At 38.7% G+C, this 14819-nt stretch overlaps 1 protein-coding gene across 1 annotated transcript; it reads right to left on the reverse strand.

The window, feature by feature from the left end:
- Positions 1–4636: 4636 nt before the first annotated feature.
- Positions 4637–6055, reverse strand: LOC125467732 (muscarinic acetylcholine receptor M2-like). The gene has a single exon (XM_048563892.2). It carries the CDS (start codon positions 6053–6055, stop codon positions 4637–4639), a length of 1419 nt encoding a protein of 472 aa, XP_048419849.2.
- Between the last annotated feature and the right edge of the window lie 8764 nt (positions 6056–14819).

Here is a 14819-nt window from a genome sequence, read left to right on the forward strand (position 1 = left end):
CATTAGCACTTGCTAATACCGCTTCAATAGACTAATCTTGGAAAACAATCGATCATTACCAATGCTGCTCACCATGTAATTAGGTATGAATCTGTCATTACAATTTTATTTCTCTGTCTATAATCCAGACAGAAATGAAGAGATCTATCTCATTTCGGAACTAACAGTGACCTCCACCTGCTTTGGATACTTTAATGAAATCGGTTTTTCAGCATAAAAGATCAGATCGTAAAGTCCCTACTGTTTGGAAACAGCCCTTTTGGCCCAACAAGTCCACACCGACTCTCAGGGCCTCCCGTCCAGACCACCCCGCTATAATCCACCTAATCTACACACCCCTGAACACTATGGACAATTTAGCATAGTGAATTAACCTAGCTTGCACATCTTTGGACTGTGGAAGAAAATCCGAGCACTGGGAGGAAACCCATGCAGACACAGGGAGGACATACAATTTACACACGGATAGTTGCCCGAGGATGGAATTGAACACGGGTCCCTGGTGCAAGTGAGGTAGCATGCCACCCAATCTGTTTTAATTTTGTTTGCAACGGACCTTGTTTTCCTGAATCAACTATGAAAAATGGTATTATATTGATCCTAATTCACCTAAGTGAACATCATAGCTAACTGACGAGTACATCCAACAATATATCTACAGGCCACCTTCTCATTTCACAGCAGACATACCAAATCCTTCTGTGCCACCCCTGATCTAACTGTAAAAATGAAAATAGCACATCTAATAGTCGCTGTATTCTTTTTCACATAAGCTAATTGAATTATGTCTCCTCCTAAGATAACATGGTGTGAAGCTGGATGAACACAGCCGGCCAAGCAGCTTCAGAGGAGCAGTAAAGCTGACGTTTCGTGTCGAGGCCCTTCTTCTGAAATATGTCTCCTTCTACTTCATTTTTTGTGTGTGCCATCTTCTTGTCACCCAAATCATTTGTTCCTCATGAATCCATTATCTCATGTTCGTGCTTTTTCAACATGTTAACCTGTCATAGCTGACACTTTTTCCGAGAATAGGAGTATTTGTAGGAAGATATTACAAACCCCGACACATTCATTACTTTACCTTATATCAGGAACACAGCTGAGCTGATCACAAGACTCCTACAACCACTGAGCATCAGAGGGACACACAAACGCACATCAACCTGAAGCCAACTGCTCACCTGGACAAAAGACCCACTACCCACTATGGACAGCTCCAACATCAGATACAAGATTTCCTGCAAAGACTGTGGCAAACACTACCTTGGATAAACAGGAAGGAAATTATTTAAGGATACACGAACATCAACTAGCCACAAAAAGACACAGCCAGTACTCACTCGTCTCCACACACATGGATATGGAAAACCACAGATTTGATTTGAAAACATCAGTATCCTGGGACAGGCAAAGCATAGACAAGCATGGGAATTCCTAGAAACCTGGTACTCCACTAGGGCAAGCCATCAATAAACACATAAAGCTAGATCCCATATAGACTCCATTGCAAAGGAAACCTGGAAGTGAGAGAATCCAGCTCAATGGATGCCAGAGATTAAATGATAGGGGGAAATATACAATAGTGCTTCAATGGCTGCTGTACTGTTAATGTTACTCAGCAGGGTAATGAAACATCTGCAGAACAACAAACCTGCTCGGCGAGCCAACCATCCACAGAAAAGGTCATGTGTCTGCTTTAACAATGTATTGTTAGGTTAATTCAATTGCCAAGGATACAGCAAATGTTTGAGAGAGTGGGAGAAGTGCCAACATTCCATTTTGGAAGGAAGAATAAGTAAAGAAGCGGAAGATGTAAGTGGAGATTGCAGAAACATAAATAAATTAGAAACAAGAAGATAACCAGGCAGAAGATACGATTCACAGATGAAGGCTGAAAATTGAGCTTGAGGCAGAGGATGTGGGCGAGATCCAAAATAAGTTCTTTGCATCAGCATTCACCCAAGGATATAGAGGATAGTGAGATTTCCGTGTAGTACATTACTATGCTAGGGCATTCTGAAACCAATAAATAAGTGTTGTTAGATGGCTTGAAGTGCATTAAGGTCGATAAGTCCCCAGGTTCTGATGGCATATACCCCTGGTTTTTGTTCATTTGCTAGCCACTGGAGATATCCTAGACGACTGGCGTGTAGCTAACGTTGTTCCTTTGTTCAGGAAGGAAATTAGGAATAATCCAGGAAACTATAGAATGGTGAATCTTATATCTGTGTTTGGGAAGCTTTTGGAGAGTATTCTTTGGGATAGGAGTTACATATATTTGACGTAATCAGGGACCGGTAGCACGACTTTGTTTAGGGCAAGTCATGTCTAACTAACTGGATGGAATTTTTCAAGGAAATAAAAAAGCTGATCGATGAGAGTAGAGCTGTAGATGTTGTATAGATCAATTGTAGTAAGGCTTTCGACAAGGTATCTTATGGCAGCCTCATACAGAAGATTAAGATGCATGGATACTTGTATTCAGAGTTGGCTTGGCCAATGAAAGAGAGAGGGTGCTCGCAGGTGGGTAGTTTTCAGATTTGGGGGTCCATGACGAGTTGTGTTTTGCAGGGATCAGTACTGGGACCTCTGTTTTTTGTTAAATATATAAATGACTTGGGTGAAAATGTGGGTGAGTGAGTTAGTAACTTGCACATGAGACAAAGATTAGTGGAGCTGTGGATAGCGTAGAAGGTTGTCAAAGGATACAGTGGGATATAGATCAGTTGCAGATATGGGGGAAGAAATGACAGATGGAGTTTAATCCAGGTAAGTGTGATTTGCTGCACTTTGGCAGTTCAAATGTTAAAGAAAAGTATACAGTTAATGGCAGGATTCACAGCATTGATATACAGCAGGATGTGGGGTTCAAGTCCATACCTCCTTGAATGTGGCTACACATGTATGTAGCCTGGTAAGGATGCAAATGGACATTGATTACAAGAGTCAAAGGTTAATGTTGCAATTTTTTAAGAACTTTTTTAGGCCACACTTTGAGCATTGCATTCAATTGCTGTTGCCACAGTACAACATGTATATGGATGTGTTGTGGAGTGGTGCAGAAGAGGTTTACCGGGGTGCTGCCTGGATTACAGGGTTTGAGCTACAAGTGGAGGCTAGAAAAAAAACAAAACAAAACAAAAAAGAACTCTGGTTGTTTTCTCTGGAGCGGCAGATGTTGAATGGAAACTTAGAATAATGAAATACAAGGATAGGATTGATGGTCAGAATGTTTTCCCCAGACTTGATATAGCTAATACTAGGGGCATTCATTTAAGGTAGGGGGCAGACGTGATGTGCAAGGTTTTTTTACATGGAGCCGGAGGAGTTTGGAAAGAATGGCCACGTATGATGGTGGAGGAAGATTCAGTAAGAACAATTAAGCAACTTTAAGATAAGCACATGGACATGCAAGAATATGGACAAAGGGCAAGCAGAAGGGATAAGTTTCATTTGGAGCCATGTTTGGTATAGCATCGTGGGCTGAAGGCCCGTTACTCCCTGTACTGTTCAATGTTCTATGTTCTATGCACCTCTGAGATGCAATGGGATTTTGATGTCCAGTTGTGCCTGAATCACAACAAGTTAGTCTGACTGTGCAGAAACTAATTTGGAAGCCTCTGACAAGAATACTGAAATATTAAACAAGTAAAACATCAACTATATTTTGAAAAATTCTGTGTCTTCTGAATTATTTTTGTAAAGTCGAACCTTGAATGTTTAGTGTTCCTATTCCTCTCATGTCTTTTTTGTATTCCTGCTGTTGTATGGCAGTATTTTGTCATTTTAACCTCACTCTTCTTAATAGACTTGATCAATTTAACAAGACTAAGAACAGGCTTAATAGACAGTGGGAGACAACAACATTTCTAAAACATGAATTTAGAAAACTGTGACAGAGATTAGGTAAGTAAATGTTTTCTAGCATATTCGCTTTGTGTTAGCAACAGAGATCTGCAATGTGTCTGTGATTTCTAATTAAGCACAATTTGATTCAAGGCAGTAAGTTGTTTATCATTAAGCACAGGCCTTAAGGCTGTTATCCCTTTAAAACTTTGATAACGGATTTCAGTGCTAATAATTACAAGAAGCACATTGAAGAAACTTCATTTCAATGAAATCGTCCTTAACAATGCAATAATAATATTTTTTAAGAAGTCTAGAGGTGAACTCAATGTTATTTTCATTGCATCAATTTATTTTCTTTAATTAACTAGCCAGCATCAAAATCTTTCAATCAAATCTCTAGGCATGGTTCCAGATGATGCATTCACTGGAAGTAAGATCTTCATAGCAAGGTCCGATGAACTGGATTGGTTTGTTTTTACGCAGTGTGTTAAATATTACGTTTCACAAATAGGAATTTTATAGAAGTTAACATGTCTTACTATATTTTTGACTAAATTTTATGAAAGTTGACGTTTCTGTTCAATAATGCATACAATCTTTGCAATTAGCCATCTCTTTGTTTAGATCAGACATTATGCATCCATTGTAAGTAATTCAAGTGTGGTTATGATATGTTGAAATTAAACGACTGCTTTATTAATTATACTTACATCACCTCATTGTTAAATTGAGTTATGAACCTCGCCATCATCAACCTGTTCAAATGAAGACGTTGTTGCAGCTGTATTTATCTTGTGGCACAAATACGCCCTTTGTACTGACATAACAGAAGATACTTGAACGTTTTCCTGAAAGTAGCATTACAAAGTGCATAACAGACTGGGTTAATTGTACTGTTGATGTAAGCAAGCCAGTATCCGATAGTCCAAAGTATTTCGGGGATACAGATGGAACAGACGGTACTAATGAGCACCATGACAAAATACGGGCTCCACGTGATGATAAATGCCAGAAGAATGGCCAGGATTGTTCTTGTAACCTTCTCCCCTCGGGTTGTAGCTGTATTTGTCTTCTTGCCTTTCGTCTTGGGCATTTTCACGGTCCTGTGTAATTCTTCACTCTCTTCACTCCATTTCTTGCTGATAACTTGTGGTGCCATTTTGCCCCTACCGCTACTAACGTCACTCTTTTCAAATTTTCCAAGTATTTTAATGAAAGGATGTTTGGAGTTATTAGTCCTCAAACCATTTTGCTTCGTATAACTATTTCGGATCCCCTCTTTTCCTTTCTGATTTGATGCAATAGCACTGAGGCAAACTGACTCATTCCTGCACTCTTTCTCCTCCTGTGTATAATTGACCGTTGTTACTTTGATATTCATTTCAACCGCTTGCTTTTCGACATGAGTAAAATGATACACATCATTTGGTGTAATGTCAACATTCGATTTCGTTATTTTACCTTGTACTAGTTGGGATATTCTGGGGTAAACACTGCCCTTCTTTGGCTCAGATTCTACTTTATCCTCCGTTTTTCGGCTCTTACTGGCACGAGCTATTTTGACGTATAAAACCACCATGATTGTAACAGGGAGATAGAAAGCCACGACAGAAGTGCCAAACGTAACAGCTGGGATTGAGAATAACTGCACATAACATTCACCCTCTTGGACTGCTCGTTCCCCGACAACAAGCTGCCAGAAGAGAATGGCAGGAGCCCACAAGAGAAATGACAGCAGCCAAACAGCTGCAATCGCCATCCCTGCCATTTTAGTCGTTCTCTTCATTGGATAGCTGAGAGGCTTTGTCACACAGAAATATCGGTCAAAACTAATGACAAGGAGATTCATACCAGAGGCATTGCTGGCAACATAGTCGAGAGCAAGCCATAAATCACATATAACTGGTCCCATAGGCCAATAGCCAACTACCGTGTAAATGGTATACAGATTCATGGAGAATACACCAATAAACAAATCAGCACAGGCTAAGCTCAAAATGAAGTAATTGTTAATAGTTTGCAAGTGTCTGTTGATTTTGATAGAAACAATGACCAGAATATTTCCAATAATAGTCACTAGACTTAATGATCCCGTCATAATTATGATGAAGACTACTTTGATCATGGTATTATAAACACCACCTCCAATATCAAACAATCCAGATAGGTTACTGGGAGGGACATTTATCTCCGACGAGTTCCACATCTTTTCATCTGGCTTCGCAGAATCCACACGGGTTATTTTTAAATTCGGAAAAGAAACAAATAATTAGGATAATTGTCATACAACTGAGCGCTAATTGAAATTCTACCAACAAGAACTAAAGACAACTACTCCTAAAACGTTGATCTTTCATTTTCCATTAAAAAAAAACCTGCGGATGCTGTGAATCAGGAATAAAAACAAAGTTGCTGGAAAAGCTCAGCGGGTCTGTCTGAATCTTTTTGAGGAACAAAAGACTGAGTTAACATTTCAAGTTAACGGTTAAATCTGTGATATCGAGCGTCTGTTTCCTACAGTCCCATATCCGTACAGTTCCATCTGTGGGAGACGAGGTTGAACATAACCTGAAGCTATAACTGTTATAGTTCATCCCCTTAGAATTTAAGGATTCGAGGAAATGGAACCCGGAACAGATCCAAGTGTTTGTGCAGAAACCGACGAGCTTTAGCATGAATCCCATTTCTCGAACAAAATAAGGTATCCATACAGCTTTGTCCCCGAAGAATCACAACCTGACCCAGGTAAAATGTACGAAATATGTTGACCACAAAAGCATAAAATTCCCAAAGACACTGAACAGTAAAATGATCTATTTCCTTTGGCTCTGCACTTCTGAGTTCCCGGACATCTTACTGCTTTTACGATCATGGAATCTCGTGCTACTTCTACCAGAAAGTAATACATGCCCTATGATCAATGAAATTAGTAGTAGAATCAGAGCGATTGGGACATCTGAGGCAATAATATAGTGAAAGAGTTTAACTCTTAACCATGCTGGTGAATCCATAACATTTCGTGATGCAAAACAAAACAAAGGAACATTCCAACTTCTGCATTGATCTACCAGCGTAACATGTCGTGTGAAGTCTTTCAGGTGGTTCAGTGCAGTCACTGTTCCTGTCGTGATACTTGCTGCCTTCTCGGTGCAGTATTGACTCCTCAGCTTTTAGTTTAAAAAAAGCCACAGATCAATCATAAGTGAGAATGACGGTGTAACAGTCAGAACAATCTGGGGTAGCATGAGACAGATCAGCATGAATATTACATGCGGGGATGAAGTACTGTAAAGCAAACTGCTTCTAATAATAAAATAGAAGGTGTCTTATTATGAGGTGGGTAATGACAAAAAGATCTGTCAAAAGCATAGTCATTGCATAATGTGTAATACACTTGGAGAAACTGAGCTTTCCCTGAATTAAGGTCATAATTGACATAATGTTAACTGCGAAAATAAGACATAAAGAGTGACGTTTAATTTAGACTGAAATTGAACTGAACACTTTCATGGCGTACTTAGAAAATTTTAACATTTTATACAGATACGCACGCTTGTATGGAGAGGTGTGTGTGTAAAAGTGTCCAACAAATTAATGCATCACACATATATATGCATATATTTGGTGTTGCATGAATGTGTTCGACACTTTCACTCCTACTGACGTACATTTTGCATTTTGTCGTTGAAGAAGCAAATGGTCATTTCGGAAACTCCTTAATCTATTTAGACTAAAAGCTAAGTGTGTACATATATCCAGAACGACTTGCATTTACTTATAAGGCTGCATAGACAAATAAAGGTTGGTTTTACCTCACGCTGACAAGAACATCTCCCCTCACTATCGGTATCAAGCCGAATCATTATGCTGGAAGATGCGGTGTGTTTTGTGACCATGTGTAGAGCAATGCTTCTTCAATGACGAAATGCAAAATGTATGTCAGTAGGAGTGAAAATGTGTTCTGTGCCGCTGGTCAGATTCAAAACCACATCAGAATAAAGTTATGAAATTTTGCATACTTTGATTGGTCATGACCTATGCTTTGGTATTATATTCAGAGCATTAATGAACTTTCACAAGCTGACATTGATCAATTAACAAACGGAAATGAAAAAATAAAGTTATTTAGACACAAGCGGTGTTTTCTTTCTTACAAGTGCCGTATCCTCCACAATCTGTTGCCTGATTGTGATGCCTTTCCAACTCATACATGTCAAGATCGTATTCGTTTCTATGACGTCATCACGTGTAACGACAATGTAATGAAGAGATACTTCAATTCTGGGGAAACACGTTAGCACTGATGAAACTTAGAAGCTGGATAGCTGACAATGTGGTATATCACATTAAAATTAGGCAGTGTTAGGAGGTCGCCAATCTGATAAGCCAAGACAATGCCTGAGGTTCTGAATCACAAATATTGCAATGTAGATATGAAAATTATCAGCGCCAATTACTGCACAAAATTATCTCTAGCTGATGGATTTAATCATTTCATTTTGGTAGCTGTGGGCTGGAATCTCCAAACACTTATGACATGTGATTTTAGAAGTTCCAAAGCAGACATCAGCCATACAAGCAAGTCCAAAGCAGAAGTCAGCACACAGTAATGGCAAAGAAGATTTTAAAGTGTGATGTTCGAGGTACATTTGGCCCTTCCAGAACTCTCTTCCTCCATTAACCATGGGGCCAAGATTTTCAGCTGTCTTTGATAAAGCTTTAAGTTTCCTGTAATTAAACCATTCTAAATCACTGTTGAAATGAGGATTTCATTATATGCAAACAGCTGATTTGGATTTCTGAATTCTGCTCTGACTTCACAAAGATTTTAATTTTCATCAGAAGCCTTTGGAGTGAATACATGGTGAAATAGAGGATTTTGAACTCAGACTTCACAATTTTTTTGTGCAAATCAAGTGTAATTGAAACATGAGTTCTTTTGAAACACCGTCAAAATATGGTAGTAGTTGAACGCCTCAATAAAATGATGAGAACAGTAATGTAGGGGTGCATAGTTCATAGCATAAAGAAAACTTACCAGGAATGTCGATGGCAGTAAGCAGAGAATAGTATATCTTTTCAATATCAACAAAGAAGTGATGTGTCTGCCACTGATCCATTCCTGTGAAGCCACTGATACCTGCTCGTGCCAGAGGTGCTGCTGCTGACACTGAGGGATAAAGCACATTGAATCAATCCCCTAATAAAAGAAGAAAATAAAGTCTCAAGAGACACAATTTGGGTCTATGGAGATTGATACTAGTTACAGTCGCTGAACAAATGCATTCATTTAGCCACGTTCAAAGCATCACCCCCTGTTATTCTGGCATAACTGTTAACCTGCGGGAAATGTCGAGCATGCATGCATCCAACAAGTTCCAACTATAACTGAACATTTTACTTTTGGTTAACCCTTTGAGTCGTGAGGTACAGGATTTGCTGGTCTCTAATTTCTCTAGATTCTCTTGTCAAACAGCTTCTTTTCAGTGTTCCCTCATCACTGCTAAACTGACTCGAAGCAGCATTGTCAAAAGTTGGACATTGTACCCCACGTGTCAATATCTGTCATCTTCATATCTCACTTGCAGGTATTTATGCAGCACCTGGCTGGTTGTTAATCAATTTCTAACAAGTGGTGATTTTATGAAACAGGAAGGTTTTCAATACAATTACATCATTTGTCGTTGTCTTATCAATGAGCGTATGCTGTTACAATTCACACATTACAAGGCATCTGAGTTTCTGACTGGCACTGACAAGAAATGTTAAGGACATACCTGAGACAGTAAAGTTGGCATTTTGTTCACTGTTTTCCTTGTCTGCCCTAAGTAGTTTAGGTGTCAACTCAAAAAAGAGTGCACTCCTTGTAGATTTGCGCTCTCATGTGCTCAGACAGGCAGCTGTTGCACCACAGTCTCTGTAACTGCAGATGCACCTACAGAATTTCCGATGTGTGGAGATTTCAATGCCAATTGCGAGGTTGCATGGGCACTTGAATATATCAACATCCTCCAGCATCACATTGCTAAAGTGAACCGTTGGTGGAGTGTGGCACCGTCCAGAACTATTTCACTTGTTTCATGATAATGCTGGTAGGCCAAACACTTAATAATCCTGACAGTGTGCTTCAATTTGAAAGCGCTCATTGGTATTTCATTTAATGTAGGATCAACAACTTCCAGAAATCTCTTTTTATATCTCTCTCAGGTTTGATGTCTCTTTTTACAACCTGGACAATTTTTTTTTATGGTTTGTCTTTGGTGGTCGTGTTTACACCATTCATCTTCCCTAAGAAGACATTGGGCCTCTTTACTGCCAGTAAACATCTGCTTGAGAATGTAACTAACCTTTTCACACTCATTTTTTGTTTGCCTTTCTAATTGTGCTTTCTCAGCAAAACATTACTAATTGCACTGTCTTAACAAAAGCATTAATTCAAATTCTTCTGATAAGAGCGAAATTCAATCACTTTACAGCTTTTCCAAGCCATTGAACAAAATTTGCTTAGACCCCCCAAACAACTCGGAGAGATGTTAACTTCAACAACAATTCAGTATATGTTAGGCATTTACTTTCAGGTCCAGTGTGTTAAAAAAAGACATCAGGACATTATATTAGGGTGTACAATACAAACAAAGAGAAGACAATGCTTCATTCTGTGGAGTACATTTTGCAAATTTACTTTCTGAGAAGAGAATCATGTTTAAAACATTCTCCGTGATACATAGTGGAGTAAATGTCCAATAAGTTTTACAGTTACAGAATCTGTGATTATTCTTCTACTGGGTTACAATACTTTAATCATGCTTATGATTAAACACTGAGAAATTCCTCCATCGGAGAAAGAACTTTCTCGATATCAACTTGTGTTTGATGATCGTATAGCTGTGTTACTTGGAGCGTTGGGATTGGTAAAATGCTACCTAGAGATAACTACCTAGCTCTGGCATGACAAATGATAACCACCACTGCCTCTGACTTCATTTGACCCACATTCTTTGATACTGGACCTGTTGACTTTTCGATCACACTCTACATCACAGTGAGTTCTCTGCACCTGAAGGCAGTGAGGTAATTTGATGAAGTTATAGCAACAGTAATTGTTGCATGGGCCAGCAATCTGTTGAAAGTTAATCATGAGCATCCCCTACTGCAAGTTGTAGTGGCCCACATTTAAGTCAACAAGATACCTGCTTGCAACTTTATCCACACAGCTAGGCTTGTACTTCTCCAAGTAGATAAGCTGAGATTCTCTGTCAGATGAAACATGAGGCAAGTTAATCAGGTTATTGTAAACAGGCAGTTGTAGGCATACAAAAATTCTAGTTATGGCATCTTTGTAAGGCATAATTGAGCCACAGACTGAAATTTTATACTTAGTAAAAAGTAGAAAGAAAAGCCTGGTTCTACAGTATTCTGAGATGTGCAGGTAATTGTACAATTGGAAAGGCAAACAAAAAAAGACAGTGAAAAGGTTAGTTGCATTCTCGAGCAAATGTTTACTGGCAGTAAAGAGGGCCAAAGTCTTCTTAGGGAAGATTAATGGTGTAAACAAGACCACCAAAGACAACCGGAAGAAAAATGTCCAGGTTGTAAAAAGAGACATCAAACCTGAGAGAGATAAAAAAAAGTTGAAACTTAATTGCAGATGTAGATGACTCAAACAATTTTTAATATCCAAAGGTCAAGGGAAGAGTGACAAAGACAGGTTGCAAAATATAAGGCGAAGATTTGGTTTTTGTCTCCTAGTTGTTTGTGGAATCAAAGCAAGTTTTGTTCAATGGCTTGGCAATATTGTAAAGTGACTGAACTTCGCTCTTAACAGAAGAATTTGAATCAATGCTTTTGTTGAGAAAGTACAATTCGTGATGGAAGATGTGTAAATTGCAATGATTTATTTATAAATGAAGTTTTAGTTCAAAATCCAATCATGGCATGTAAGTAACAGTTGTCGTAAAATGCAGTTGCAAATCTGAAAGGCTATTGGTTGATCTCTCAGGCTGATTCTTCTCAACTTGTCAGGTATGTTAAAGGAGCTTAACATTAGAGTTGATTTTGAAGACTTTATAATGATTCATAGAAATTAATATCTTTCCAATTCTTCCAAATTAAAGTTAGTACAGAATTTGGGGGATTCTTAGTGAAAAACAATGATTTAGGTTACTAGTAAATGATGTGGTGCAGTTGTCAAATGAAGGATTAAACTTGTCAGAACCATTGCACGATCTCAAAGATAGATGATGGACATAGCTGCTAAACATCATAAGATTATAGGAAGGCCTAGGGCTGTCCACAAAATTGTCCATCAGTGATCCTATATTTACTAGATTGTACATAGATATTAGGGGAATGTGGCTGACAGTGACATCAATGATGCATATAATTATTGTAACATGATGAGTAGAAAAATGTTGCAGTCTGTGATTGTCTCTGACATGTTCCACATATGGGACAACAGAGCTCTGAAAAATGATCGCTTGTGCTAAGGTACATGGGCCTTGAGATTACTCTTTATATTTCTCTGACATTGAGTCAGAATTTTTCACACTCATCTTTCTTATATTGGATGCAACAAAATCGCTTAACTTCTCTCAAATCAAACTGCAGTCCCTATCACTTGCCTAAAGTAACTGAGAAAGAGAGCTACAGAACTTGAGCCATATTTTAGAACCTCCCTTTAAGTGATATTTTTAACTATTACAGTTATGTCTAGGCCTGCTAAACTGCAAAATTTTAATGAGATCCATTGTTTATGTCACCATTTATAGCTGCCTATCACAGGCATTTTAGACCCAGCATGTTGGCACTTAATTATGATGTATTCCTGATCATTGAACTTCATGACAAACTCTAATGTTCTTGTGGATGAGCCAAAACTAGTGCCCTACATAGCTGATCATTCAACTGGGTGAGTAACATTGAAAGCTGCAGCTGGCCCATAACATTTTATGGATTGCCACTCTTGTTCTGTTCAATTTGCTGAAAATATATTCCATTTAATGATTAAATGTAGAACATTGTACTTTACAGCACAGGAACATGACTTTTGTCCCATGATGCCTGAACCAGCCATGATGCCGCTCTAAACTAAAGCTAACTGTCTGTACATGGTCCATATACCTGTATGTCCTTCATGCTCATGTACCTGTCTAAATGCCTCATTTACTTAACATATCATCTGCTAAATTCTCCTCCTTGTGATACATTCCAGGCATATCCCAGCCTCTGTACATCTCCTTTTATCTCGTACCCCTCATCTTAAATCTATGCCCCTTGTATTTGACATTTTCACCCTGGAGAAAAAAAAAAGACTCCAACTATCTATCCTATTCATGCCTCTCATAACTTTATATGCTTCTGTTTGGTCGACCCTCAGCCTCCGAAAATCTTGTGAAAACATTTCAAATGTGCCCAATTTCTCCTTGTAACTGATATGCTGCAAATCACTATTGCTCCCTTTCCAAAGTCTCCACATCCTTCCTATATTGTGGTGACCAGGTTGCGCATAAACACTAGCCAGTTCATCCATCTTTACATTGTGATGTGCAATTGAGTTTTTTTTTGTTACCGTGTTAACATGAGATCTTGAGCCGTTGTGCATGAAACCAGTAGTTAAGTTGGATTTAGATCAAACATCAAGTTCTTCTGATTTCCTTGCACATAGCCTGAATTTAGCAGCTCCATATTTCATGACTTGAGTAGTCCAAATGATGGTGAAGATGTTAATATATTGTCAGTAAATGAGTTGGAAAACTCCACCCCAGATTTAACTAGACGTTCTTGAGCAATTTTGTATAAGTAGTTGTGTTTACTTTTTCAGGTGGCAAATACTGTGCCGCTTCAGCAGATGACTTTTAACTAGATGGTCTGATTCGTCTCAAGTTCTGTTATTAACTGCATGGGCCCATGAAAGTAGGTGGTATTCCAATAGGTTTGTGCCCTGTAGATGTTACACTGACTTTGAGTAGATTGGGTGGTGTATCGCTTGTTGCAAATTCCAAGCATTGGTCCACCTTTATCATCAGAATACTTAAATGCTGATCTGGTCAAACAGAGGTATCATTCCATAGATTATAGGGCAGGTAGAAATGGTAATTACATCAAAAGCCTGGAGGGCATTCGATATGATGCCACACATATTCACAATAATCTATTTCACAACATAAGTGTCCATATTGATAAACATAATATATTAGCTTATATGGAAGATTGGTCATCTGTTAGATAAGACAGAATTGTGACAATGGAGAACTTTCAGGCTGGCAAACTGAAAATAGTGAATTGCCACATGTATCGGTTTTTGGGCCACAATTATATGAAATAAAAAAGAAAGTAAACTGAGATGCCAAGAATGAAGCCAAATTGCAGTGAATCTACAGTGTAACATCAGTGTAGAAACAAAAAAACATGCTAGTTGGAAGACAATTTGGGAAAACATGACGTTATTCACTTCAGCAAGAAAAGGCACCACGCTGGCTGACTAAGTAACAACGTCACCTCCCGATGCCGCCAGTTTGGGTTCGATTCCACTCTCAGGTGGTTGGGAGCGTGAAGTGTGCACATTCTCCCTGTGTCTGCATGGATTCCTCTCACAGCACCAATATGTCCAGGTTAGATGGATTGACCATGCTAAATTGTGCAGATGGCTGAACCATGGGAAATGCAATGTTATATGGGTAGATCTGGGTCAGAAGCTCTTTAGAGGGTCAGTGTGTTCTTGATTGGTTGAATGGCCTGATTTCACACAATATGGATTCTATGGTAAAATGGATCTGACCATTTCTTTTTTAATGCAGTAGGCTGAAGCCAACATTGATGGGAGGTCCTCCTGCATGAGTTACAAAATTTAGTTACTTGTTCTGTAGATAATAGGAAAAGTAAATAGAATGCTGTCTTTTATTTCAAAATTGAAGTATGAATGTAGTCAGGGCTTATTTCAACTATGCAAGGCACCAATCAGACTCCAACAA

Source organism: Stegostoma tigrinum, chromosome 34, assembly GCF_030684315.1.
Source record: "Stegostoma tigrinum isolate sSteTig4 chromosome 34, sSteTig4.hap1, whole genome shotgun sequence".
Lineage (NCBI taxonomy): Eukaryota > Metazoa > Chordata > Chondrichthyes > Orectolobiformes > Stegostomatidae > Stegostoma > Stegostoma tigrinum.

What these genes read in the sequence shown, in the direction of transcription:
- LOC125467732 (XM_048563892.2), bottom strand. Translation starts at nt 6,055, where the DNA reads ATGTGGAACTCGTCGGAGATAAATGTCCCTCCCAGTAACCTATCTGGA.